At 40.7% G+C, this 24,601-nt stretch overlaps 1 protein-coding gene across 3 annotated transcripts; it reads left to right on the forward strand.

Moving 5' to 3' along the window:
• Nucleotides 1-5,458: 5,458 nt before the first annotated feature.
• On the forward strand, nucleotides 5,459-24,188 carry THOC1 (THO complex 1). 3 transcript variants are annotated; one of them, XM_032123211.1, is made up of 22 exons: nucleotides 5,460-5,567; nucleotides 6,677-6,750; nucleotides 6,858-6,918; nucleotides 7,856-7,922; nucleotides 8,973-9,091; nucleotides 9,773-9,821; nucleotides 10,327-10,422; nucleotides 10,709-10,791; nucleotides 11,265-11,338; nucleotides 11,936-12,044; nucleotides 13,097-13,228; nucleotides 13,645-13,745; nucleotides 14,985-15,051; nucleotides 15,225-15,275; nucleotides 15,926-15,996; nucleotides 16,866-16,889; nucleotides 17,310-17,405; nucleotides 17,699-17,764; nucleotides 19,731-19,814; nucleotides 20,038-20,185; nucleotides 21,701-21,779; nucleotides 23,717-24,188. In XM_032123211.1, the coding sequence occupies exons 1-22, from the start codon at nucleotides 5,520-5,522 to the stop codon at nucleotides 24,010-24,012; spliced, it is 1,995 nt and encodes a 664-aa protein (XP_031979102.1). In that variant the 5' UTR covers nucleotides 5,460-5,519; the 3' UTR covers nucleotides 24,013-24,188. The 3 variants fall into 3 exon arrangements, with proteins under 3 accessions (XP_031979120.1, XP_031979102.1, XP_031979111.1); XM_032123229.1 differs by lacking the exon at nucleotides 21,701-21,779 and having other exon boundaries at nucleotides 5,459-5,567; nucleotides 23,717-23,906; XM_032123220.1 differs by lacking the exon at nucleotides 16,866-16,889.
• The last annotated feature ends 413 nt before the right edge of the window (nucleotides 24,189-24,601 follow it).

Genomic DNA, 24,601 nt, shown 5'->3' on the forward strand with positions numbered 1-24,601 from the left:
ATCATGCAGCAACTAGACTAGAGGATCCTCTCTCGTAAATTATGCCCTGTGCTGAAGTACAGAAGAGATACAGCAGCTGACATTGCAACAACTTCTGATATAAAAACTTCACCCAGATAATCTGCCTTTTGGGGAGATTTTTGGATGAACTCCTGCTACACAGCCTCAGCAGAGCTTTTCCTGATTGCATCTCTGTAGCTTGAACTACAAGAGTTGATTCCTTCTTTTCCTCTTGCCTATGCATGTGACCATCAGAGGTTATTTGGACTGGACTAAACACTGGTAGGGACCATTTCCTCATTAACCAAGCCCCACACAGAGAACTATCGGGCACCCAAATTAAAAACATTTGCAGCATGGTAGATTTCTTCCAAAGCAGGCTGAATATTTGAGCTAAGATTGGCTCTCCCTGCTTAGGTTCTTTTATTCCTCCAAAGGTTCCTTCTCTCCCTCTCCACTGAGACCACTCCAGCACTCATGACTCTGACCCCTTCTTACATCTTACTCCCACTTCCTTCCCCTTAAGGGTGGGTCATCACACTCGCTCTCTTTACCTGTGTCTTTCTGGGATTCTCACTTGTATGACTTCTTCCTTATTACCCCAAGCCTGGATTGCTGAGTATCTTTGCTCTCTCATTTCAAATTTATAGTCAAAGAAAAGCTCATTTTCTTTGACTTATGATCTTTCTTGGCTTATGATCAGAATTAGTTGCCTACCTCTTCCACTGGCTTTTGTATGTTTTTTTATGTGTATATTCAAACTAGAAGTTCTTAGGGGCAGAGCTGTATTTTTTCTGAATATTGACAAGGAAGGGCAAAAAGAAGATGACAAGGAGGAAGGAATGAGCTTCAGTAGTGCAATCCACAGGACCTGAATCTACAAAAATGGTATCATTTTTCAGTAGCATAATCACAAAACAACAACATACTTCAGCATCCATACCAATGGCAGATGTGAAAGTAACCTCAGGCACTTGTGGTATAGAAACATAGGCATGTGGTCCAGAAGATGCCTTCCTGCATTCTTTAATAACTAAGTTTGACATTCTAAAGCACTCATGAATTAAATTAAAGGGATTCCATGTCAGAGTATGTGCAAAATGAGAGGTATGTTGTAAGGAAATTCTAGCTAAAAAATGTCCAACTAATCCAAGTTCTCTGCTGGAATCACAGTAGTATCGTTAGGTTAGAATCCAAAAAATATTGCCACATGAGGAAAAGAGCTGCTGATAGCATGATTTTTGTGAATAGCAGCCAAATGTGTGACACCTTGCTTTTGAAAAAAGCCAGATTTCTGTAGTATTAGTAGCACACAGATACTAATTTTGTTAAATTCTTTTGGCAAAGAAAAAGACACATTCTCTGCATTGGGATAAAGCAAACAATATACAGTAAACACTTCTGCAAGGTTTTGACTCTAAGGTCAAATCCCTGCTCTCAGTCATTAAAGTCCTTAGTGGGTGATTTGACAACCATTGCCATTTGTGACCATATTTCCACCTATGTGCAGATATAAATTTATATAAATAAAGTATAATACCTGGCAGTATTCCAGGTATTCTATGCTAGCAAGTCACATGTCCCAGAAAAAAGATGAAGAGTAGAAAAATTATTCATTCTCAGATTCACATGTGAAGCAGTCTTCTAGGTGAATTGAGGTAAATGAACCCTTTCTAGGCACTCTTACCAAATTATTTGAAAAATGCCACCAAAACGTATCAGTGAAACATGTCTGCTGTAACTGGTATGAGGGAATGGGATCATATGGTATATATTCCCCAGCAATTTATTCAATAAATCGAGATAAAATCCTGAAAGTATTAAACGCACCAGAACATCATCATGAGATTTAACAAACATAAAAATTATATGTATGTTCTGGTGAAGAGTGTAATACAATAATAAAATGCAGAAGGATTCTCTATTATTCACTTTATAAAAATGTTATTTAAGTTTTCCTGAGGGGCTACTTTTTGTGTTAATCTAGCTTCTCTTTCATCAGTCCACACATTATTAATTGTATCGCACCGTCAGTAACAAGCTACAGTGGCTGGCAGGATGCCACCTTAAAATTAAGTGCCTAAGGTAGGACACCTTGTATTCATCATCGTTTAAAAGATAAAACTGCCTTGTGCAACTTCTCATGACTGGTTTGGAAGTAACAGGTAAGCTATTTTAACCAGCCTACTAAGGCAATTTATCCAGCTTTAATGCCTGTACTTCCACACTGGATGGTGTGCAGGGCGATGGGGAAGGAAGTGGGTTGAGAAGAAAAGCACTTAAGCACAAGGGTGGGCAATGACAGAGGGAGAACAAAGCACTAAGCCCTATTGCCATCAGAGATGGTAGGCTTCAGAGTCTCCAAACATGCCCTTCTGTAGGAATGGTAACAGAAACTAAAATGGAAACTCAATTTGGTCTTGGAATAGGATTTTATTCCAAAATACAGCATCTGGGTGATTTTTTTTGGAATTCCAACTACACAGCCTCTTGACATAAGATGATAGAACATCTGTTCTATCAACTGAGCTCTGAGTACAGAGGTGTCCTGACATACTGTTGCTGCTGATTGCTTTCATCCATCTGAGCTTTCAGCTGGTGATAGCATTCAAATCTGGGCTAAAACATTATTTTGCTTACAATATTTCTATATAAAGCAATATTTACTCCTTTTTTCCCCCCTTAGCTTCCCACCTAGCACATACTAGAAGACACAGCTTTTTCTAACATACTGCTAGCTAATTTAGGACAGTGACTCTTCTTAATATCCAGGATAATTGTGGCATTTTAATTTACAGGTACACAGCACTACTCCTCTGAGTGAGCTTTTGATCCCAAAACCCAGTTTGTCGCCTGCCAGCCCAGAGCACAGTTTGGCACCTCTGTTATGGAGGTGATGAGGATGGCTTTAAGCAATGTCGTCAGATGTTGCAGGGTGACAAGACCACGTGGCAAGCAGAAGTGCCACGCTGCTGACATTGCTGTTGAAGGGGCAGTCTCTGCCCTGGCTGCACAGCAGCTGCTGGAGTGAGAACTTCTTCAGGCACTGCAGTCTCATTTGTCCACAACCCAACATGAGCACTAACAGCCCACTGTTGATCCCCTCTCGGCATGAGATCCATGAGAAAGTAACAAGCACCGTTCCAAACAGGAAAAAATCGGTATCAAACAGGAGGTGGCTATAAAACACTATTAAATCGCAGTAGTAACATTGTTCTTCCTCTTCATTTGTTCCTACCCCAAGAAAAAAAGTCTTCAGGCATGTTGTACTCGTTAACAAATATACTGTACTGCTTTTTTCAGTATGTTGGCAGTCCTCTCTGTTCATATAAAACATTAGTCTTGGCTTAAGGAATATCTATAGTCAAAAAAAGACCATTTCCTTTGACAGTATCTCCTTGGAACACTTCTACTTTCACTTTCTACCATCTTTTTAAAGTTTAAAAACTTTATAACCGATTTAGAGAGCTCTTCTTTGGTTGTCTTTCATACAGCAAGAGATGGGGGCTAGAATAATCTCAAATTACTCATTTAGAATGGCCCTTTATTCAGCTGATAATATGATTTTAATAAGAGATGAGAAATAGAAGTGGGGGGAGGAAAGTAGAATTTCTCCCAAGCCTGAATGAACAACATTCAGCAAGTCTCACAGCACGTGCAGGTGACTCATTCAAAAAGACAGATCATGTGGAGCCTATTTTCAATGTTATGAAGCCCCTTTCCCCATGATTTGAAATGAATGGGCATGGCTCCGGCACAGCCCACATTTTTTAGGCAGCGTCAAACAATGGTTTCAATTATAGATGAGGTGACAAACTCTGGGTTGGCAGGGTGCCTCCATCTCCCCATTAGCGGAGCAGCGACTGGAACCAGCCACCCAAGCGCGGCTCAAGCTGTCCCTCACACTGCATCCTCCTTTTCTGGGAAAACACTTCCCTCTCCCGGTACAAAAAGCTAACTACAACCATACCACACCAAAAAAAACCCCCACACACTCATCTATCCTTTCATGCGTTATTTTAAATATTTGCATTTAATAATGACAATAAATTTCATTTTAATATTATTTGCCTCTTCCCATATGAACGGGATAGTGGATGTTGGAGCTTCTTCCCACCTATGAACAAGAGTTTGGCAGTACCTGAGCTTTTGGCCAGACACCAAAGTCCCTTCTAACCCAAACAATTCTATGATTTTGATTCTATGATCATGAGAAGTGTAATTTCTTCTGGAAATATTTCTGCCACTGAGGAGGTATCCATAGGATATTGCTCAACCTGTAAATTGTGAGCGCTGAGGTGATTTGACTGACAATATAAAAATCCCTAATCATTCTTACTTCAGTGATACTTTGAAAATGGTGGCAGACTGTGGCCTAGGATTGCTTATCAGAAAAAAAACCATTTCCACTTTGGCAATAATGAAACGTGAAGGGTCTGCGCACAAGTCTGATGGCTGAGGGAGCTGGGGTTGCTTAGCCTGGAGAAAAGGAGGCTCAGGTTGTTGCAGGCTCTTTCACCTGATATTCAAGAGGCCAATCCACACACTGAGTCAAGATATTTGATTTATTTCCAGTTGTGAGCAGAGAGGGGTGCTGGGTGGCAAATCCACAAAGCAAGCACGCCTACTACAAAAATGTTTCACTATTTATACATTTTAGCGGAAAAGGGCATTGATGTTCATTGGCTACAAGTTACATAGTTCTCTTATTCATTTGTATTCTATCCTATGTTGGTTAAATAATTGCCTCAATTCTCATGCTAATTAGTCATATGGTCAGGCCTTTTCTTGAGTTGGTGGTCCATAAGTAGGTGGTTGCAATCTCCCTGTCAGAATTACCTTTTACCTAGCTCAAGCTGATTTCACCAGAGTTGCCGCGTTGCCTTTGTTAATTCCATCCTTATCTCGGGAGTTCTGCCAAATGTTCTGGTGGCCTGTAAATTCTGCATTCTTTTGTGTCCACTCTCAGTGGCACATCCTTCTCCCCAAGCTTTGTTAACCTTTGTCTGAGATCATTGAAACATGTCAAGTCCTCAACTTCAACAAGGCAATTCCATCGACCAGTAATTTATCCTTCTAACACCTGGACATCAAGGGAAGACCTCTACAACACCTCAGAGGAGGCTGTGGCCAGGTAACAAGTGACAGGACAAGAGCAGATGGCCTCAAGTTGTGCCAGAGGAGGTTTAGGTTGGCGATCAGGAACAACTGCCTCACCGAAAGGGCTGTCAAGCAATGGGAACAGGCTGTCCAGGGAAGCGGTGGGGTCACCATCCCTGGGAGCGTTCAAAAAGCGCGGCCCTTGGGGCCGTGCTGTAGTGGCGGGCCCGGCAGTGCTGGGTTAACGGCTGGACTCGGCGATCTCGGCGGTGTTTCCCAGCCGGCCCCGCTCCATGCCGCGGCGATTCCCCGGCCACCCCGCCGCCAAAGCCCGCGCTCCTCCCTCTTCCCGCCGGGAGCACGGCGGCCATGGCGTCATCGGCGCGCGCCGCGCCGCGCAGCGCCGCCCGGCCGGGAACATGTCGCCGCCGCTCTTCAGCCTGCCCGAGGCGCGGCTCCGCTTCACGGTGAGCCTCCCCCGCTTCCCTCCTGCCTTCCCTCCCCCCTCCACCCTTCCCTCCATCCCCGCTGCTCAGGCGGGGTCCGGCCGGGCGGGAAGCTGCGGGGCCGGGCTGTGCCTTGGCGCCTCCGGGCCCGCGGCCCGGCTGGGGCTGCTGCCGGGAGCGGCCCGGGCGCTCCTTTATGGAGCGCTCAGCGCGGCCGAGGTACGGCGGTGCGGGAGTGAGGGCGGGCTGCGCGACGGCTCTGCCAAGGGGAGGATCAGCCGTCAGGTTAGCGAAAATTAATGTAAAAGACAATGAAGGTATGGCGTGCCCCCCGCAGCAAAACGTCTGAGTGTATTGCACTTGCCGCCTTTGCTGAGGGATGCTTTTCCTTTGCCGGAGCATGAGGCCTGCTTGTGTACGCAGGCCTCTAGATCCTGTCGTTTGCGACCCAGGCTGTCAGACAAGAGGGTGGGATTTGCACAGAAGTGGTCGAGGCACAAGCGCTCGATCCATTAGATCGATTTCGTAACAGGAAATAGTAATTTTTAGACCATCTTCTTAGCAGGAAGTGCTAAGAAGTGCTTTTCAACACCTTCCTAAAGGTGCAGGACTTGCAGGGATCTTATGCAACTTTGAAGGTGATACGAAATTGGGAGGAGCTGTTAACTCCCTTGAAGACAGAGAGGCTCTCAGGCACATGATGTGATTCTTAGGGCTGTCCGTGCAGGGCCAGGAGTTGGACTCGATGATCGTTGTGGGTCCCTTCCAACTCAGAATATTCTGCAATTTGTATCCCAAACCACCATAACCACCTGAAGCTGTGAGTGTGGCACGTGAGACGATAGATGCAGTGTTGGTCACAACAGCGTGTTCCTGTGTGTATCCCTTAGAAATGCTGTTTTCACCGCACTGTTAGCCCGGGTTTGAGGTGTGATGCTCTACTAGCTCAGGTGTCTAATTTGCTAGGTGCTTGTTATTTGCCCTTCTTGTTCCAAAGTTCTCTCTGTAAACTAACACATGGTGTGTGGTAGAAAGCTTCCTTAGTATTTCTGACCACTGTCAGAGGAATAGGAAGATCCTTTTAGTTTTGTACTGGTGTTGTAGCTTTTTTTTTCTTTGCATTTTGGTAGACATCCACCAGAGAGGCTCTGATTAACAAAAGCATCAAGCCGCTGTTGAATGCATTTAACCAGGTTCCTGGGAGGTAAGTAAGGGCCACTTGGTTTTTTAAAAAGTGCCTATTCAGATAACTTTTAGTAATCTTGTGCCTGAGTGTTGTTACTAACTAAGGTGGAATGTTTGCATTTGCAGTGAAAATGAAAAGAAGTGTACCTTGGATCAAGCTTTTAGAGTTGTTGTAGAAGAAGAAATAGTAAGTATTTTAAACTGCTGAAGGTTATCTCTTGTTGAACCTCAAATTTCTATTTGCAGGCTAGTATATTAATGTAACAGCAACTTACTTTAGTGTAAGAAAACATTATTTATTAAAACCAGGAACTATGTAATAGGTAAGTGAGATTAAATACAGATGATTCAAGGAGATTGGTAGAATCTTGTACTTTACAGGTGTCACACTATGGTGGGAGCTGTTGACTGAGCCTCTTCCAGCAGTTCTTTGTAATGCTTATGAAAGTCTGCTACATCTTAAAATTCTAATTCATAAATGTGCATTGTTCTTTAACTGTACTTTAAGAGTGGGTGGAAAGGGTAGGTTTAGAGTAGGTGTCAGAAAGAAATTCTTCACTGGGAGAGTGGTGAGGCGCTGGAACAGGTTGCCCCAAGATGCTGTGGACGCCCCATCCCTGGAAGTGATTGAGGTCAGGCTGGATGGGGCTTTGAGCAACTTGGTCTAGTGAAAGGTGTCCTTGCCCATGGCAGGGGGGTTTGTACTGGGAGATCTTTATGGCCTCTTCAGATCAAAACTATTTTGTGATTTGTTACTAATATGTAACAATACTAATATGTATTTGTAACAAAGCTGCCTTGTCAGCTGAAAAGAATGATGTAAGGAGTCAAATAATGTTACCGTCAAATAATACTTGAATGAAGTCTGAACGTGGGGTATTAATTTTCAGAGGTAAATGACTCTCCCAGTATTTGGGTCTTTAGTGGCTGGAAGCAGTCAAGGAAGGTTTCACACTCAATAAAAACTTATTATAGTTAGCTGATAGGTCAAATTTCATAGATTGTTTTGGAAAGTTGAATGTCAATATTTGTTTTAAATATGCTTACTTGTAAACAAAAAAATTAGTTTTGTTAGATACGTTTAGGTCAGACTAGAGAATTTCAACGCTGTTTTCTCTGTTTAGATAAACAAAGCTCCATGTGAAAATCTCCTGGCAATTATTTCTCTTGCTATTAATGGAGTCACAGAAGGTGAGCATCTCTCTTTCAAATCTATTGGAAGTTTTAGGGACCATTTAAGGGAATTTTAAGATCTTGATTTCTGTAAGTCACCTGCAGCAGTTATCTTTGGTGATAAGTGACTCTTATGCTAGTGGTAAGTAGGCTTGGGTTTCTTTTAGAAGAGAAATTAAGTATAATATAATTAAATTTGGTTATATATGTGACATTTGTATTGGAATTTTGAATTTTTTTCTTCTTTTTAATAGAGATGTATGGGTTTCGTTGCAGCATGATTAGCATTTTCTGCTTTGTCCAGCACTCTAAAATGATTAGAAGTTTCCCAGCATAATTTCAGAGATGAGATCACTGAGGCAGAGATGTCAAATGACTTGGCCGAGTCAGAAATGACATTTCCTGGATGTTTGTGCTCGTCTCCTTGTCAGTACATGGCTGTTTTTCAGATACTTGAATCTGTTTCTGTAACAGTTTTTTATGTCAGAAATCAGTGTGCTGGTCTCTTCTGAAGTGACCTTTGAGCCCTTCCTTTTGTTTATTTGTTCACATTATTCATCAAAAATTGTTTGTTTTAGTAAGTATAGGTCAACTACATGTATGTTTTGTGAGCTGTAGAATAGCAAGAGCTGTGTGATATGAGGAATGCAGGCACTACCTACAGATCATGGATGGATGGCCTTGGAGCAGTTTTAGTGGTGCTTGGAAAGGCTGTCGGGCTTCATGGGTGTGTGTAGTGTGACTAACTGTGGGTTTAGAAGTCTGAAAGAGTTCACTTGCGTTCTGCAGAAAGATGCAGCATCGTTTGAGGCTTTGTTTGAGGTCATTAGAGCAGGCAATTTTTTTAGTACTTGTTTTATGTTAGTGCAAAGCTTTTGCAGGTCTCATTTGAGTATGTGTAGAAATATCTTCAATGAAAGTTCCCATTTTAGTCCAAGCTTTCTTAGGAATAAAAACTTTTCTCTTCTTTTTTTTTTTAATAAAATGTCCCGCAAGTGCAACACATCTTTTTTTTTCTTTATATTTCAGTTCAAATTTGTTGAATAAAAGATTCCCTGTTCCTCACAGGTATCTGCACTGCATCAACTCCTTTTGTGCTTTTGGGGGATGTTCTGGATTGCCTACCTTTGGATCAGTGTGACAAAATTTTCACTTTTGTGGAGAAAAATGTTGCTACGTGGAAATCGGTGGGTATTTTTGCGAAACATTGCATAGTTTTGCCAAAGCTTTTGTCTACATGAACCATTTTTATGAAGAGAATTTAACTGTCTTGTAGCTGACGTGTCAGGAACCCCAGAGGTAGCACCCAAAAAGCATTCTTCTGTCTCAGTGTTTTCCTAACCTGGATTTTCTAACCAGAACTTCCTCCTATAGTCATTAACTCAAGCTGTTCTGTTTCAGATAACATTGCAGCCCCTGATATATTCGCAAACTGTTCTTTGTCATTAATTCAATTAATTCTACCAATTTCTTTCTCCTGCTTTCAAATCACCAGTATTGTGAACACTGTAAATCTTTTGTGAGTGCTCTTTGCTTATTTATATAAATCATAAATGAAATAATAAAGGAAATTACTGTAAAAATTAGCATATTCAGAAAAAAAAGTGGATGCTGTTCTTACTGTTCACTGACATACGTTTTTCTTTATGAAGGCTGGATTTAAATGTGTTTTATGCTTTGTTGGAATTTGTGGGATTGCTTGTTTTATCTTCTTTTGCGTGAAACCTGCCTGTTATGTAAGAAAAGACTCAAATTTCGAGTTACCTGTAGGATTGACTCATACTTACTCATACCTTGTGGCTGGATTAAATCTGCTCAAGAAGGTTTTATTATCTCTTAATGTTCTAAATGCCTTTACTCTGTTTCAGAACACATTTTACTCTGCAGGGAAAAATTACTTGCTACGCATGTGCAATGGTGAGTGGTAGTTTTTCGGGGAGGGGGGAGCAGTTTTAAAGAACTTATCTCAGCAAATGAAAGTGAGTTTAATAACTTGATTTAAATTCAGATGTGTTCAATAAATTATAAAGTTAAAAGGTGCATTTCTCAGCAGATAGAAATTCATGAGTCTTGCTTATTAATGTAAAAGACGTACAGACCTCAGGGAATTCTGTTCATCAGTGGAGATCATTATAGAAGAATATCATTCCTCAGCAATGACAAGGCTCATATCAGAGGCTGTATTTGAGTAGGATTCATTCAAACTTATTTTTTATTGGTGTTGAAGGTGTTAGAAGAATTGTAAGAATGCATTTGGAAGAAATATGTCTGATCAGAGGAATTCACTGGCATTTAAATTTACAAATATGAGCTTCCTTTCGTTAGCTCTGTAAGTCGTGTAATTAGCAAGTCTTGAATTCTATTACATGAGAAAGGAGAAGAGGGACAAATACTAATATTCTGTACTTTTTGTGATATCTAGACCTCTTAAGAAGATTATCTAAGTCACAAAACACAGTCTTTTGTGGAAGAATTCAGCTCTTCTTGGCTCGGTTATTTCCACTTTCAGAAAAGTCAGGTGAGATTTTTTGCATTTCATCACACTTAACATTGAGACTAAATAAGCTGAACCTTGTAAGTTTCTGGTGGTTGCAGACCAAGTCCAGTTGGACCAAATCACTTTGCACTTGTATCCTAGTTCTTGTGTCTGTCCTCGATGTTGTAAGTGACTTTTATTTGCTTTGATTTCAAACATAAGTTTTGAATGCTCTGAGAATTGAGTACCAACATTTCATAAACAGCTGACTGAATGAACAGACTTGGGAACTTCACAACTTCTAAAACTTACCCTTTGTTTTTCACAGGGCTTAACCTACAGAGTCAGTTTAACCTGGAAAATGTCACTGTGTTCAATACCAATGAACATGAGAGCACTCTGGGACAGAAGGTGAAAATTCCTATGTCATTTTTCACTGATTCTGCAGTAAACATGTTAGATTGTTTGCACAAGAAGTGTTTGGGACTGTAGGTTCATCATTTGGTTGTTCCTCTGCCAGACCAAGCTGTAGTTTTGGGAATAGGCATGTTATCTGGAACATTGAACTGTGCACTCTGAGGGGAAAAGGATTGGTTTGATTGTGAGGAATAAGCACTGTCACTCACTGCGAAGTTTTCCCCACAGTGTGCAGAGAACAGAGCCGTCTCTTCAGCTTTTTATAGGAGAAGTGAGGCTACCAGTGCGTTAAGACACGAATTTGTTGCACATTTGACAGTAATAATACTTCAGAGATGTTTTGAGTTACCAGCTTAAGCTTTCTGATCTAATATGTAATTGAATGTTTGTAGTAAAGAACACTGTGAGAACCCTATGCAAACTGTAGTGGCATTTGTATAAATTTTAAATATTTTTTTCCTATTTAGCACACCGAGGAGAGGGAAGAAGGAATGGATGTAGAAGAAGGTGAAATGGGAGATGATGAAGCACCAACAAGTTGGTGAGCTTACAGAAACTTTAAAAGCTGAAGCAAAGCTTTGTAAAGTGAAAGGAAAAAAGCTATTTGGGAAATATCCTTAAATGTCGTGGTCCAAATTCTCCTCATCTCCTGCCCTCTGAAGATAAGATGTATCTCCTTGGTGAAGACTCCTGACAGTGCCTTAACTGTTCAAGTGGAGTTGCCTGGAAGACAGAAATGTACAGATTTGAAAAAATTACATACCCTTGCTGAGAACCAGTCTGGTTTTGACAGTTTTCCAAATTCCCTTCACAAAACTTGTTGTGATAAGATGTATTCAGGGATTTTGAGTATATGCTTTAGGAGAAAAAGTTGTGGTCCTCTTTGTTTCCCAGATACTGAAAACTCCTAAGATCCCTTTTACGTACTATTTTTGCTTTTGTGGTGAGAAAGTAACAATAGACCGAATGAAAAAACTCTTACAAGGACAAATTCTGAGTTACAGATTTGTCTGTGAGGGTTCTCTACTGACTCATTAATTTACTTCCAAAATGAATTATATTTTCTGGGATTGTACATTCCTGAGTGAACTTGAATGCTGCTTTTCAGTATGGTTTTTTTTCATTATTTTTTCCACAGTTCCATTCCAATAGATTATAACCTGTATAGAAAATTCTGGTCACTTCAAGATTATTTTAGAAATCCTGTGCAGTGCTACGAGAAGGTGTCATGGAAAACTTTCCTTAAGGTAATCTGAGTTCGTGCTTTCAACCATTCAGCCTAAGTAAAGGTCATTGTTTACACAAGTAGCAGTGACTGCATAAGCATGGAACAGTTCAAAGGCTCAGGCTGCTGGAAGATGATAGTGCAGGAGGAAATGCATTTTGCTGTTTTCTAAAGTGAGCCTTTTGCAGTAAACAAACATGTTGTGTTCAGATGTACAGTAAGCCCCCTAATACAGCTTGTGTAAGTCAGTATCAGAAATACTTCATATGTTGCAACAGTGCCAGAAATAACTTTTTTGTGGCTTAACAGCTGCAAAAAGCAGAACTTGTAGGTTTGAGTGGGTTTTTTGTACCCAGAGAAGATAAGTAGCTCTATCTAGTCCTAGCTCTTATTTTTGAATAGTCGTATTGATCCCAGTGGGATCCTAAAGATTGTTGGTTTCTAATGAAGCAAATCTCTTTATAGAAACTATGACTTGAATGTCCCCTTCAGCCAGCTGTTTCAGTTTTGCTTAGTATGAATATTGAAGATGATTTATTGCTAAGCTACTGTTTCTTCACAATTTGTCACTCAGTATTTATTTAATTCAAAGAAGTCTAGTTTTTTTTTTTCATCTTTGTTCTCTGTGTTCTGGTAATAAGAGGTGACATCTGCTCAGACATCCGAATATAAATGTAATTAATGAGGTCTACTAGTGGGGTCAAAAAAAAAACCACCCGGGTGCAGTTCAGAAACTGATCAAGGCCAGACTTAAGTCTTTCAGGTGAAATTTTTCAGTGTAGCACTGTCATCATGTGAACCTTTTTTCTTCATGATGTCTCAACAACAAAGCACTATTTACAACCCAAAACGTTCTTTTTCTTAGCATACTTTAAATATTCCATATGATTAGGTGTTCTGACATGATAGTGCTTTCACTTCATTTGTGTTGTACACATTGGTAACAAATGGGTTGTTTCAATGGGCTGATAGCAAATTTACAAATTATTTTACTTGCTTGGCTTTAAGTCTAGTGTAGTTCTCTAACTACAAAGGTTCAGTATTGTTTTCACGTGCTAAATAACTGTTTTATAGTACTCAGAAGAGGTTTTGGCTGTTTTCAAAAGTTATAAACTGGATGACACTCAGGCTTCCCGAAAAAAGTTGGAAGAACTAAAAACAGGAGGAGAACATGTATATTTTGCAAAGTTCCTAACTAGTGAAAAGGTATGTGATTTCCCGTCTTGTAATCCTTGGCTACTTGAGGTTGGAAGGAACCTGTGTCTGGTTCAGCCTCCCTCAAAGCTCTAAACTGGAGATTAGCACTATGTCCAGTTGGGCTTTGAATGTCTCCACACATTGAGACTCCACAGATGGAGACTCTGGTACCCAATTACACTGTTTGGCCAATTTATTTAGATGCATTTATTCTATTCCTTTTTCTATTTTATTCTTTTTTGTATTTTATTTTTTGTGGATTGCCTCTGTTAATTAATGACACGGGAGTTTCTATTTCTGGAATAAGAGTCTTCAGTAAAGCTGCCATTTGTTTATTTGATTTCATTTGTAATGTTGTCTTTACAAAGATAAGTTAAAGGAGAATAAATATTTAAAGATCTGTTGCTTTTTTTGTTGTTGTTTAGCTGATGGATTTACAGCTGAGTGACAGTAACTTCCGCCGTCACATCTTGTTGCAGTACCTAATACTGTTTCAGTATCTAAAGGGACAAGTCAAATTTAAAAGGTAGTGTGAAAATATTTTGTATTTTGGGGATGGAGAACTAGGAACTTGGAGATAAACCAAAATATTTTAAAATAGTTTGTCTACTTATTCTGAGGTTCTTGTGGAACTTGGAGCCTTGCATTGGTAAATACAGGGTGTGGCTGAAGTTATTTTATGGCAGGAAAGCAGAGGTCTCATTAATTTCTCTGTTCCTCTGCCTGTTTGCCATCCTTTGCTTTAGTGTTGATTTGACTTACTCAAACTTGTGCCATTTACTATACAGGCAAAAACCCAATCTGCTCATCTTTGCAGAGTAAAGTGAGTTGTGGGGTCTCAGAGAAGTAGAGGCCATTAAAACTTGCTTACAGTGAGTGCCAGCCATGAGAGGGAAGGAGACTCTCCTTGGCAGCACCAAGTTGTTAGACCAGTGGAAGGTACTTGTGTGGGGCATCATTTTGAATCTATAGTGACTCTGCAATGTGGCATTGGTTACTGATTTGTTTTTTCTTAGTGTGCTACAGAACTCTGTCTAAAACGGCAAGAAATAGCAATGGTGATTGTTGCTTTTATGAACTAATGGGATAGAACCAAACCCCATCTGTTCCTAGTATCTAACATTATGCTGAAGAAAATCCCATCTCTCTGTTCATTTCCTTGTGCCCTGGGCCATATGTGCACATAATAATTAACATCCTTAACAAGGCAGCTGTCTCTCACCTGCTGTATATTGCTTTTTATAAGCAGCTCTCAAAGAACTTTGTAAACTAGGTTAGGATCATTACCCTAATTCTACGGATTATTTGTCAAGGCAGTCTAGTGACAGAGAAGGAATGGAATTCAGGTCTTCGGAACTGCAGTTCAGTCCTGTTGAAGTGAGAGTCATTTCAATGTCAATGCATAAAAATGCATTATGACCACTTATTGGTGGTCAAGGATGTCATGAGATACAAATGGTGTAGTATAACACTTGGTTATTTCTTGAGGTAAATCTTTTCATTGTGTCCATTTGCTGGGTTTTGGGTCCAACATCAAGGTGTCGTCTTGAATCACACAAATGGGCTTCCTATTGGGTGAATCTAAACCTTGAAAGCGCATCTCATTAATTCCACAAACTAATAAATGGTGAGTCCCTGGGACCAGAGCAGTTCACATTCTAAGTATTTTCCTTAGATCCCCTCCAACACTTCTTAGAAGGCATGTAGTGTAAATTATGTGTCCTCAGCACACTTTTTGATGTGTTGTTTTGTTTTTCAATTTCAGTTCAAACTATGTTCTAACAGATGAACAGTCTCTTTGGATTGAAGATACTACAAAAGCAGTTTATCAGGTTGGTACAGTATCTACTTTCATAAAAATTACATGGAAGAAGATTAAGCATATAATATTGTATCAACCACCCTTGAAGCAGTAAGGACTATTTTCTCTGAGGTTTTTTTTTTCCCTACATATTCTGCTACAGATATAATGCAAAAAGTTCACTTTCTTTTCTCCCATTCATAGCTTCTTTCAGAAAATCCTCCAGATGGGGAAAGGTTCTCAAAAATGGTAGAGGTAAGTACTTTGATGCCTGCCTGAACAAAGTCTGTATAGCATATAAAAAATCAGTTTCAGCTTAAACTAGCTTTTGGAACACAGCTGTTATATCTGAGAAAGCTTTTACCTCATCCCAGTAAAAAAAGGTCTTATGATGTCTTTTTATTTTGTAGTCATATTTTATCCCATGTTTTCATTAATACTCTTTTCTTCCTTGTGCTGGGGAGAAATGGAAATATGCCTATATGTGCATGTGGACATACAGGAGAGATGGGTTATTGGAAAGCAAAAAAAATTTAAAACTTTTTGCAGATAGGAGTCCTGTGCCCAAAGACATGGAAATAAAATACAAGTGAAATTAATAAAAACCCAAGAAGTTGTCTTTTTGCTTTCCTTTTTTCCTTTAGTTTGACTCCATCTATTTTCTTGTGTATACCAGGGGAAATAAAGCCTTTCCCACAATTTTTGAAGAGAGAAGATACACTATTTTTTAATAAATTAAACCAGTTGCCTAAGATTATACTGGTGATCTTTAAGATAGTGACTGAAACACACAACCTAGAACAAAGTTTTCCCCTTAATTTTAATAGCTTAGTTTAAAACTTTGGAGTCAACTCTGAAAGTGCTTATGATCCTAATAATATGCAATACCTTCTGTGTTTCTACAGCATATATTAAATACTGAAGAAAACTGGAACTCATGGAAAAATGAGGGCTGCCCCAGCTTTGTGAAAGAAAGGTAACTGTGTTACGAAACAGAAGCTTTCTGCTGCTTGTTTGAAATGGTTCCACTTCAGAATATGGTACCCATGGTGCATGTGAGCATTAGCCATTCACACAGCTTGGAGATCTGTGCAGTTGCCTGTCCCTACAGTGAGTGCAGAAGGCTCTTAGATTTCTGCCAAAAGTCGTAAGGCTTGCAGTGTGTCAGGGAAGAGCTGGTTATGGGTGTGTGGGCTCTCAGGAGAGCATTCCTCATTGTCTCAGGGGAACATTTGGTGGTACTGAGGATCCAGTGGTCCAGGAGACTGGAGCAGGTTTTGTCCCCTCCTGCTTTCAGCAGACCCTAGGTTGAAGAGGTTAGTGCCTGACTTTCCCATATACCCCTTTGGATTGCCTCTAATGAAGCCTTTGGCTTTATGACTTTGGCAGAGCAGCATACCTGGAGTTTGTGTAACAGTTCTCTCATGCAATTAATTTATTAGTGTGCCACTTGATGGTGATCTCTTACCTTAAAGGAAATGACATTTAGGTGGCTTTCACTGCTGAAAGTTTTCTATGTAATTAGTTACTAACTAGTGGCAAAACCTGAACTTTGACTCCATGTGTCTACTTGGCTGTCTTGAGGGGATTACCAAACATTTGTCTTCCACCCTTCTTCATTGTACACACAGACTGTAGCCTGTTTGTGGTAAGGAGCATCTGGGTCATTATCTCTTCGGAGATTTCCTTTTATTGCAGAGATGAGGTGCAGCCACCTCTCCATGACTTAAACTGTTTGCAAAAAAAGGGAGGGGAGCTGTTAGAAGAGAGAATTACTGTTGCAGGGGGATTGCGGGGAAGTAAAATTATGAAATCTGACTTTTATAAATATTCTGTCTCCTTTAGATCTCATCCAGAGTTTCAGCTTGGGTAGGTCTTGCCCTAACCTCAGTGCTCTGGGATCTCCATTCTCTAATCCCGTGAAATCAGGTGCAGCTGGGGAAAGAGACCTTGCAAGCATAGAGCAGATGATCCCAGCAGCAGGGTAGATCATACTTACATGTGCTGCTGGCACAAATGTGATTTGCTTCCTTCTTTTTATTGGGACTCTGGTAGACCTTTACGTTTTTGAGTGAACTAATTTTGGTGTCTGGCAGAATCCTTATCTTTACTTCGCCTTCTCTCTCCTCTTCCCCACTGCCTCCTTCCACTCTTAGACTCACTGTCCTTCAGTCCTTTTGTTATGATTTAACTTGGCACCATCTCAAGGTGAAGGTGAAATGGCTTTTTTTGTTCTTGAGATGTTACTGGTTTGATACTAAAGAGCATCTTTTTTTTTTTTTTCTTTAGACCTCCTGATTCTAAGCCAATGAGGCCTGTGAGAAAGAGGCCAGCTCCAGAGGACTTCTTAGGAAAAGGATCCAACAAAAAAATCCTAATGGGGAAGTATGTTGGATTCTTTTTCCATTACAGAGTTTCTGGGTTTGGTTTAGTTGGTTTGGGGGGTTTTGTGTTTGGGGTTTTTTTCTCCCGCTGATTTTTCTATGCAGTAATTTTCAAACTTCCTTAGCTTGGAACTGCCAGGAAAGAACTGCCAAAGGATAGATCATCCTTTTAAAACTTGCAGTAGGCTTTCTTTCCTTGTAACCATCTTTTACAGATCCCTTTAAAACACTCCATAAGTGTGGAATTGTAGAATGATGAACATAAACAATGTGTGGTTATGCTTTTCTTTTCAGTGAGGAACTGACCCGCCTTTGGAATTTATGTCCTGATAACATGGAAGCCTGTAAATCTGAGAGTAGGTAGGTAAAAAATGGGTGTATCTTTTGTCTAAAGGTAACTAATTAGCACTCTAATTAGAGAGTTACAAATTGGCATCAGGAAAATATACAAGATGATTTTATGAGGTGTGCATTTCACACCTTCTTGAGAGAAGGTGTTTGCATAAGTCTTTGCCTTGAAATCCCCTTACAATTTTCCTCACTTCTTCAAATATTTATGCTGTCAGTAATTTTCATGGCTTAGTAAAGTAAAATCTAAGCTGAAAACCAGATGAAAACTCCCATTTTATAGAGCATGATTGTATAATTAATTACCTTATATAATGAAGGAAGATTGCCAAGTCTGGCTCTGATGAAGTTAGCATGCTACTTGGCTATGATTTTCGAGCAGGCCTGTGCTTTGAACAATGCTAGATAAGAGGAAATTGGGTACCAGGCGTTGTTCCAGCACATACCGTATCTACTCGTGGGACAGATGCAGAAAAATGCAGTTATTGGTTGTCCCTTCAGCTTGCACAATTGTGGGAAATACTTAAAATGTAATGTGCTACATAACTTTGTTTGTTACAGATACCAAAATCCCTTTTTCTGTGCAGACACAATGCAGAGTAAGAAAATTTGGAGAAGGAATGGGAGAGTTCCCAAAGAGGACTCTGCTAGTAGTGGCTGTAGAATCTGGTTGCCTGGGGTGAGGTGCTACCTGTGGAGATATCCTGAATGGAGGAATCGCTTTTCCAGAGGTTCAGAGCTTTGCAGAGGAAGCGCCCTCCTTTCTTGTGAGGCTGGGATGTACAGGAAGGTCTCTGACAAGGACACTTGCCTTTACTAGGCCAAGGGATGAAGGTGGAGTTGTGTTTGGGACCAAAGCTTTTGATTCCCTGTGTGTGATTGTGTTGTGCTGCAGTGTCTTTAAATAAAAATAAATTAATAAATAAAGGCCTAAACAAATTGAGATAAACGAAGAAAATGCATGCCATGGTAAACAGGAAATAGGTCCCATAGGATCTGGATTCAGTTCCAAGTTTTTATTGTAGGCTTTGTGATTGTACGTGGTCAAGTGACTGTAGCTTTTTGCTTTGGTTCCTCACATCTCCATTCAAATGGGGAATACTTCCTTAGCTGTCTCCTTTTTAGATGGTTGTTCTGGGGATAATATTAGCAGGGCTCTGATGGGTTTTCAAGGTGCTGGCTTTGCTTCCAGTAGTCAGTGATAATGCGCAGGGCATTGCTGCCCTGGGCAAAATGCCTTTTTCATAACAAAATTGAAGTGAGTTTTTAGAGTAGTGTGCCTCACCCCCTGTCCAACCCTTTACTACGGATAAGACCTTGTAGAAGCAGCTGTGTCTCTGTCAGCATTAGGTAGGAGAAATACAGATCATTCTGAGCTTGCTTTGCACCACTGAGAGTCTTGGCTCTCAGTAACCTACAACTCCTACACAATCTGTGTTTCTTGGTTAGAGTCTTCTCAGCAGCAAACTGTCCCAATGGTGTGAAATTTCATTTCTGTTCTGTTCTTAGGTCAGGGTTCCTCTTGTGCTGCTTTGGGTACCTCTCAGAACCAACCACAAGTGGTTCCGAGAGCAGACGGAACTGAGATGGGGGTGGCAGGGACAGCCATGTTTTACTGATGCTGTCAAATGGCACAAAACTAACAAGTATTTTAGACTCCTGAGCACTTGTGAGCCGTGCAGATGCTGTTGACAGATGTTGGTGTCACCTCTTAGTATGGCAGGAGGTTTAGATGTATGTAATAGGTAGTGCTAGCAACAGCTGGCACGCTCCGCTGGTTACGCAGTAAATAATTTTATAGCAATGTGTATCAAACAGATTCTTTGCTTATTTAAAATTGTTTAATTTGAATGGGTTGGTTTGGGGTTTGTTTTTCTTTCTTCAGTGGATGAGCTTGAGATGTGTCTGAAGGAACCAAATACTGTCTATTTTAGAGAAGTTTGTGAAACATATTAATGTCCTTATTTGATTTTCTTAGGGAATATATGCCAACACTGGAGGAATTTTTTGAAGAAGCTATTGAACAAGCAGACCCTGAAAACATGGTGGAAAATAAGTATAAGTATGTCCATCTCTGCTGTGTTTCACTTGATTTTAATTTCTTTCATGTTTGGCTTGTTAAAGAAAACAGACTGTTCTCAGCATTACTAGTATCTGTGCAGGACTCCAGAAATGTACAAAAACTGTTTAAATTTGGACAGAATTATATTACTAAAAGTCTCAAATCTTTCTCTGTGCTTTTATAGATGCCAGACTTTACTGAACAAACTTGTGTTTTATTGTAGGGCTGTGAACAATTCTAACTATGGCTGGAGAGCACTGAGACTTCTGGCACGCAGAAGTCCCCACTTCTTCCAGCCAACAAACCAACAATTCAAGAGTTTGCCTGAATATCTAGAAAACATGGTAATCAAATTAGCCAAGGAGCTGCCTGTAAGTAATATTATCCTATAATAATTAATGTTGAATTAGTTCACTTTCTGCTTGTCTCTCTACAGTCCATTTGGTACCTGGGCACAGAGGGGGCAAAAAAAACCCCCAAAAACCCAGCTAGGAAAAGAGTTTGTACACTAAAGTAAAAATTACAAATTAAATTAGTCTAATTTCTGAAGGTCCCAGTAACGATAAACTAAGTAACATTGGTTAACCTAGTAACTGTTGAGCCCTGCCTTGTACTCTGGGGAAAAAAATCAGCTGTGGCAGTTCTGTTGGTAGGCAGGAGTGTATATATATATATATATATACATATACACACACATACCTATATATATATCTATATATATGAACCCAGCCACTTGGGTTCCATGTTGCAGTGCAGACCAATTTTATGGAAGATATAAGCCAGAATTATGGCTCATGAATATACTGGGGTGGCAGGAAAAGGGGCAGCATGTGCAGCTGAAGGTGCTGTGCTAAGTGTTACCAGAGCTTTACAGCAAGGTTTGCCAGAGTTCTTCTATAAGCTCCCTGACTTCTAAAATATGCAAAACATGAATAAACCTTGTGGAGCAAAGGCATTAACCCTTTGCTTGGTCAACAGTAAAAATTTGAGTCCAGGAAGGGGCCTTTCAGATCACTTTATACACAGTGGTAAGAGAGGCTGCAAGTGGGGAAGGGGCACTTTCTACCCCTTTGAGTTAGCACACAACCCAGCAATGTCTTGCAGATACAAACCCCTGCTCCTCTACTGAGACCTTCCTTGTGTGTAATGTGAAACTACTGAGGTGTAAAGGTTGGATTTTAATGTATGGCTGTTTTGTTTGTCCAGCCATCAGAGTTAACTGTATGCTAATAGCAAGTTCAGAAAAAATAAGGGGAGGGCAAATGTATTTTAATTTGTTGAATGTATTAAGGTATGGCTGTCTGCAATATTCCTGATGGTACTACTGTCATGTGCCAAATGCTATCGCAAGAAAAAAATATGTACATAAGGCCCGTGGCTGAAATGTAGAAAAAGATGAAACCTTTTGGCTGATCAGTAGCTAAATGAGGGAGTGAAAAGTTTGTTGTTTGTGTATTTGTTTGCCACCTTCCAGAAGTCTGAAAGTGCATAAACTTTGGGGAATTCCCAAGTGAGGAATAAAATAAGTGAATAACAATAATAACGACTTTTTTAAAAAAATGTTCATCAGTAGTGATCTCAAAGTTGATTGGCTGGGATTTTTTTTAAGCAAGTGATAAAGCTCACTATGGAATGCTTAGTAGTTATTACTGTAAAAGGAAGAATCCTGTGAGGTCAGTGGATGTTTTTATTAGGTTTTTTAGTTAGTAATGTGTTTTATTAGAACTTGTTGCTGTTATTTAGGAGACTATGGGGGATTTTTAATTCTCATGTGGGATCATGTCAGGCCTTCCATTCTAACACACGTTTCAGAGACAAGCACAGAGCTATAGAATTTCTCTTTGAACACAAAGTTCATCCAGTGATGTTTAGTTCTTTCATTGTAGCCTCCTTCTGAAGAAATAAAAACAGGTGAAGATGAAGATGAGGAAGATAATGATGCTTTATTAAAGGAAAACAATGAAAGTAAGACTTGCATGTTCTCGGTCTTTTCAGTTTTTCTCTTATGTGTAATGCAGAATCTGTGTTTTAACATAGTCTACTGAGGACCATCAGTCCTGCTTACCCCAGTGCATTCGTACCAAAAAGCGCAGCCTTTACAGGACACGGGGCACCAGGAGCAACCTCCCAGAGTCCTGGCCTGCAATGCTGAAAGCATCCAACCTGTTGGATTAGCACTTCCATTGGGAGCCTCTTTCACCTTTCCTGCTATGTGTGTATGTTGCCAGTGTCACTGGGTGTTCATGGCTGAAATACCAGCTGTGTAAAAACCTGTGTGAGTGCTCCTCACCCACTTTCCTCTTCCCTCTGCCCTTTAATTGCTGGAGTAAGCACTTTCCCCTAGCCCCTCCTAGGGTGGTAGTTTTGGGACTTTCAAAAATTAACATACTCCAACTCTGAGGTCTTTACTTCCTCTTCATTTAAAATACTTTAAAGGTAAAAGGTTCTTGCTGAGAAGAGCAACATTCCTGACAAACATCGTCTCACTCATTTTTCTCCACAATCCACTCCTGGTTGTCTCTTGCCTTTAATCCTGGCATGTCCTGCTCCTAGGTGTCCTTCCCATCTCCTTTGTCTGTGAATCTGCCCTCTTCCATCCTCATTCATGCCCTCATCTCACAGCACCTTCTCCCTTGTGTGTTGTAACTGTGTGCCAGCTCCTGGATCCATCTTGGGCAGATGGGATATGCAGGGCATGGAAGCAAAACACTGGGTACCTCTGGCAGCTTTGTTGGAAGCTTTTTTCTGGTAGTGGAAGGCCACCTGTGGGCCTCTGTGAATCTCTCTTGTGTCTCCCTTTTCCATCCAGCACTTGACCTTCTCCACAGTCTCCTTGGCAATAGTAGAGAAGTTCTTTTCTCTTCAGCTTAATGCTAATTCACACAGCCTTTGTGGTGTCACTGTGTGGGATTTACATCTTTCTTTAAATCTTGTCTTAAAGCAACGATGGCAGAGCTGTGGTCTGCTGTGCTTAGACATAAGGGAAGTGATCTGAGGGCTTCTATTGTTTTGTTGTTCAGCATCTTTTATCCTTTCCCCTCGACGTGACTTTAGTTCAGATAAATGAGTGTGACTTAAAAGCACTGGGTAGAGTTGAAACTTCTACTCCATGCCAGCTGTTTTTTCAGGTGGTACAAGGGTGAGATATTTTATTAAAAATTATTATTAATTTCTCTACATAATTCAGTCTTTGGTGTTTCCTTCTTTAAAACTGTGAAATAAACATGGGTGATAAGCCATAGATTGTAGACCATGATAAGCTATGAATGTGCAAAGCCATCTGTGTAATCGCTACAGCACTTGGCTTCTCAGCAGAGCCTAGTGTTCCATGGTTCTTATGTCAATGCCAGAATGACAGAAAATTCCTTAAAGTACTGACTAAACATGACATTTACTGTCACAGTCCTGCTGCTAGTAGTAGCATGAGAAAAAAGGCAAGTAAACTGGGTTTGGGTTTTTTTTTTTTTACCTGGGTTGACCTTGAGTAAGGTGACTAAAAAATTCCAAAAGACAACTGTGTTAAAGATCACTCTGTATTTTAATGTTATAATTGACTTGTGTTGAAAACTATAGTCTGCCTGTCAAAATCCTTGTTTTCATTTGGAGGAGGCAGTTCTGATGTATTTAAGACTTTGGCACTTCTCTCTCAGTATAATAGGAGATAACATAAAAAGCAGTATTTTCTTTATTATGGGCATTAAGAGACATTCCTCTTGAAACCCAGGTAAACACCTGTAAAAATCTGCTCTCAGAGCTCGAGTAGGTTTGAAAAGCTACAGGAAAGGTGTAAGTCAGGCTGTCAGTAAATAGAAGATTTGAAATGGGGCAGATCAGAGAAGATTAATTTGCAGTGTCTGGAGATGTTCCCTGTGTTTCACTGATTCCTCCTCTGTTTTCTCCAGGTCCAGAGGTGCAACGGGACAAAGCCATGACGGGCGAGCAGATCGAGTCCTTTGCGAACAGGCTAGGGGAGCAGTGGAAGGCCTTGGCCCCCTACTTGGAGATGAAGGAATCTGATATACGGCAGATTGAGCTGGACAGCGAGGATGTGAAGATGAGAGCGAAGCAGCTGCTGGTGGCCTGGCAGGATCAGGAGGGTGCTCACGCCACCCCCGAGAACCTGATCACGGCACTGAGCAAAGCCGGGCTTGGGGACCTGGCCGAAAGCCTCACCAACGACACCGAGGGCAGCAGCTAACTCGCCTCAGATGCCAGCTGACTGACTTGGGGCTGGGGGTGCTGGTAATTGTGACTCTTCTGGTGCTTGTCATTGATAATTGTTACTTTTGTCACTAGGTAACAGATTTTTGATAGGTATTTTATGTTCAGTAAATGATACAAAGCTTTTTAATAATACTGTGAGATTGTCCAGATTGTCTGAGAAGAGGATTAGTCACCCTGGCCTGGAAGTAGGAAGCTTCATCTTTGGTGGTAGAACATAAAAGGGAGGATGGAGAGTCAAAGCAGATTTTGGTGCAGGCTCTGGGAGGGTTTGGCACCAGCAGAACTTGGGTTGCTCCCACTGGACAGAGCATTGGCAGCTTCTCCCACTGCCACTGGCTCTGCCACGTCCCTCAGCGCAGGGAAGGACTCTGTGTGAAAGACTTTGGAGTCACCCCTTGGGGTGATGGGAGCTGGGGACTGTCAAAACCTACCTGGCAGAGGTAAAATAAGAGGGTGGTTGTGATGACACTCCAAGGCACAGCATTGACTTGCAGGGAAGAAGTGCTGTCCCACTCTCCTGCTGAAGAACTGGTTCAGTCAAGGATCATGGGATTTCCATGCTG

Source organism: Corvus moneduloides, chromosome 1 (assembly GCF_009650955.1).
Source record: "Corvus moneduloides isolate bCorMon1 chromosome 1, bCorMon1.pri, whole genome shotgun sequence".
Classification (NCBI taxonomy): Eukaryota; Metazoa; Chordata; class Aves; order Passeriformes; family Corvidae; genus Corvus; species Corvus moneduloides.